This window comes from Trachymyrmex septentrionalis, unplaced genomic scaffold (genome assembly GCF_001594115.1).
Source record: "Trachymyrmex septentrionalis isolate Tsep2-gDNA-1 unplaced genomic scaffold, Tsep1.0 scaffold71, whole genome shotgun sequence".
NCBI classification, from domain to species: Eukaryota; Metazoa; Arthropoda; class Insecta; order Hymenoptera; family Formicidae; genus Trachymyrmex; species Trachymyrmex septentrionalis.
Window position 1 is genome coordinate 1,114,549 of NW_017305895.1, and position 2,423 is coordinate 1,116,971.

Genomic DNA, 2,423 nt, shown 5'->3' on the forward strand with positions numbered 1-2,423 from the left:
TTATTTTTTAATCCAACTTAATTATTTTGATTATTAATTATTTAATATAATTATATTTAGACCTACATCTACTTAAATTTTTAAATACTTCAATAAAATCTTCCTTTCCGTGTATTAGCGATCTATTTTTTATTAATTATTAAAATGACAAATAAATTGTAATAATTACTAATTAAAATTACATTCAATTTATTTTAGAGGAAATTGAGCCGAAAGCATCAACGATCTTATGTTATCGATCTCCGCGTGAAAAGCGATGGAAATTGTCAAAAATTCCGCGGCGAGTATCGAAAAGTACGAACGACATCAATGATTCATTGAAAGGCTCTGCGGTTAGAAAGAAAACTAAAACTTACAAACCTAGTAACAGGTATATGCACAGCAATATGCACAATAACGCTTTTTTGACGAATTTAGTAAACAGTATCAGCAATACACGTAATAATAGTGCGGCGAGTTTTCTTTGCGCATCGTGCGTAAGAAAGTTTGCTGCTATCCAATGCAAAAACGAGAGTAATAAGAAGGAAAAAGAAGATAACGATGAAATAAATTATAATCAGAACGAAAAATGCAAGCAGTACGAATTTTTAAAAATGATAACTTCATGCCACGACGTCAAGAGAACTTGTATTAAGGGAGAGATCGCCGAAGTGGATGCAAAAATCTTGCATTTAATCGGACCATCGCCCAGATCGTGTTATATTAGACAAAACATTACAGAACTGATAACGTATAAACGTTATCGCGAAAAAGAATGTAGAATTAAAATAATCAGTAACGAAACGAAACACATTGCACTCGCGAAATCGTATCATTCTACAGTGCTCAACGAGAAAAAAATGAAATGTAGAAATATTGAACATCCAGAACTGATTTTTGATATTGTCACAAAAGACATGCGGCGAATGCAATTGCGGCCAATGCAGTTGAAAGATTCATCCAGCATATTATCGTGCTTGGAAAATTATCTCGATATCAAGAAAGCTAATTAGGTTTTAATTATGCATCTGTTAAATCTTATATATCTTCATTGATAATAACAAAAAAATTGATATGAGTTAATATATCTATAATTTTAAATATAAAATGCAAAAATTTAAAGTACAAAAAATAATTTAATTACCTTTTTAATTTATAATTTTATGTAAGAAATGTGATCAATATTTTGTATTTAGATGCGAAGGTACAGGTACTAATATTGTTATGGAACAACGACAGCAATGGATTTCTAAAGCGAGAGATTTGCTGAGCGTACAATCGGCAACAATTCAAAAAATTAAGTAAGGCATCTATACTTGAACTATTTTTATTAATCGTAAATAGCATTGCATGAATTGTATTGTATAATATGCAGAGATTTAGATACTGTAAAAGAATGGAGAGGTGATAAACGGAGCTTCAATAAAAGCATGGAAAAGATATCGAGAAGAAATGAAGGTATAACCCAATAGATGTGTATAAAAAGCAAGACTTGTAATTAAACTTTCATACTTTTAATTCATCGAGATCTAAGTATAAAATATGAAAATTCGATTGTATTATAATGAAATAATTCATATCATATAAAATATTTATTTATTAGATGATATTCCATTCGCAATCGACATTGAAGATTATCCTGCAATACAGAAACGTTCACAAAAAGCGGTATGACAATTTAATATGCATATTTTGTCCGAGAATATTAAGTCTGAAAGAAAGTAAAAATTATTTTTATTACTGTTTAACCTAGGGAGACTATACGGATAATCAGAAAGAGGAAAAGTTAAAATTAGTGTAAGTTTAAATGAATAATGTACACTTTGTCGAGATATAAAGAATAAGTCAATATACTTAAATATAAACTGAAAGCATTATAAATCGTATTTCAGAAATATAAATCAGAAGATTCAAGAATTGTCGGGATTCCTGCAAAAGTTTGAAATTACCAAATCTTCAGAAATATTAACGCCTAAATCTAAACAAAAATATCTGCAAACTGAAATTAAAAAGGTATATTTTAAATCATTTCGTTTTGATCAAAGTTTATTAACAATTAAAATTACTGTGAATTTATTTCATAGCTCTCACATTTTCAAAAAGAAGTGCATAATTTAAGAAGATACAACGAAATTATATCAGCTCCAATGAATTCCCCAAACAATTTATCTTGACATTTTTCTTTTAATTAGATTATTTTTTATAAAAATTTCAAAATTAGAAAAAACTCAAAATATCAATCTGAGGCATTTATTTAAATGAAACAGTATTATTATACGTTACAATATTAATTTCATGCCCAATCGCGATAGCACACATCAAGATAATTGAGAAAAAAATAAGTGTGTATGTGTGTGGTTTCATTCATAATTTGCATAATTAACAACGAAATATGACAAGATTATTAAAATATATATAATATATATATTTTTCAAAGATATCCG

At 27.9% G+C, this 2,423-nt stretch overlaps 1 protein-coding gene across 2 annotated transcripts in view; it reads left to right on the plus strand.

Moving 5' to 3' along the window:
* Positions 1-2,153, plus strand: part of LOC108753794 (leucine-rich repeat-containing protein 27-like) — a 4,697-nt gene extending 2,544 nt beyond the window's left edge. For both annotated transcript variants that reach the window (XM_018495698.1, XM_018495699.1), the window contains 7 exons: positions 199-370; positions 1,176-1,280; positions 1,355-1,437; positions 1,583-1,647; positions 1,733-1,776; positions 1,872-1,992; positions 2,064-2,153. In XM_018495698.1, coding sequence (XP_018351200.1) covers positions 199-370; positions 1,176-1,280; positions 1,355-1,437; positions 1,583-1,647; positions 1,733-1,776; positions 1,872-1,992; positions 2,064-2,153 — 680 coding nt within the window. The remainder of the gene's footprint in view (positions 1-198; positions 371-1,175; positions 1,281-1,354; positions 1,438-1,582; positions 1,648-1,732; positions 1,777-1,871; positions 1,993-2,063) is intronic.
* The last annotated feature ends 270 nt before the right edge of the window (positions 2,154-2,423 follow it).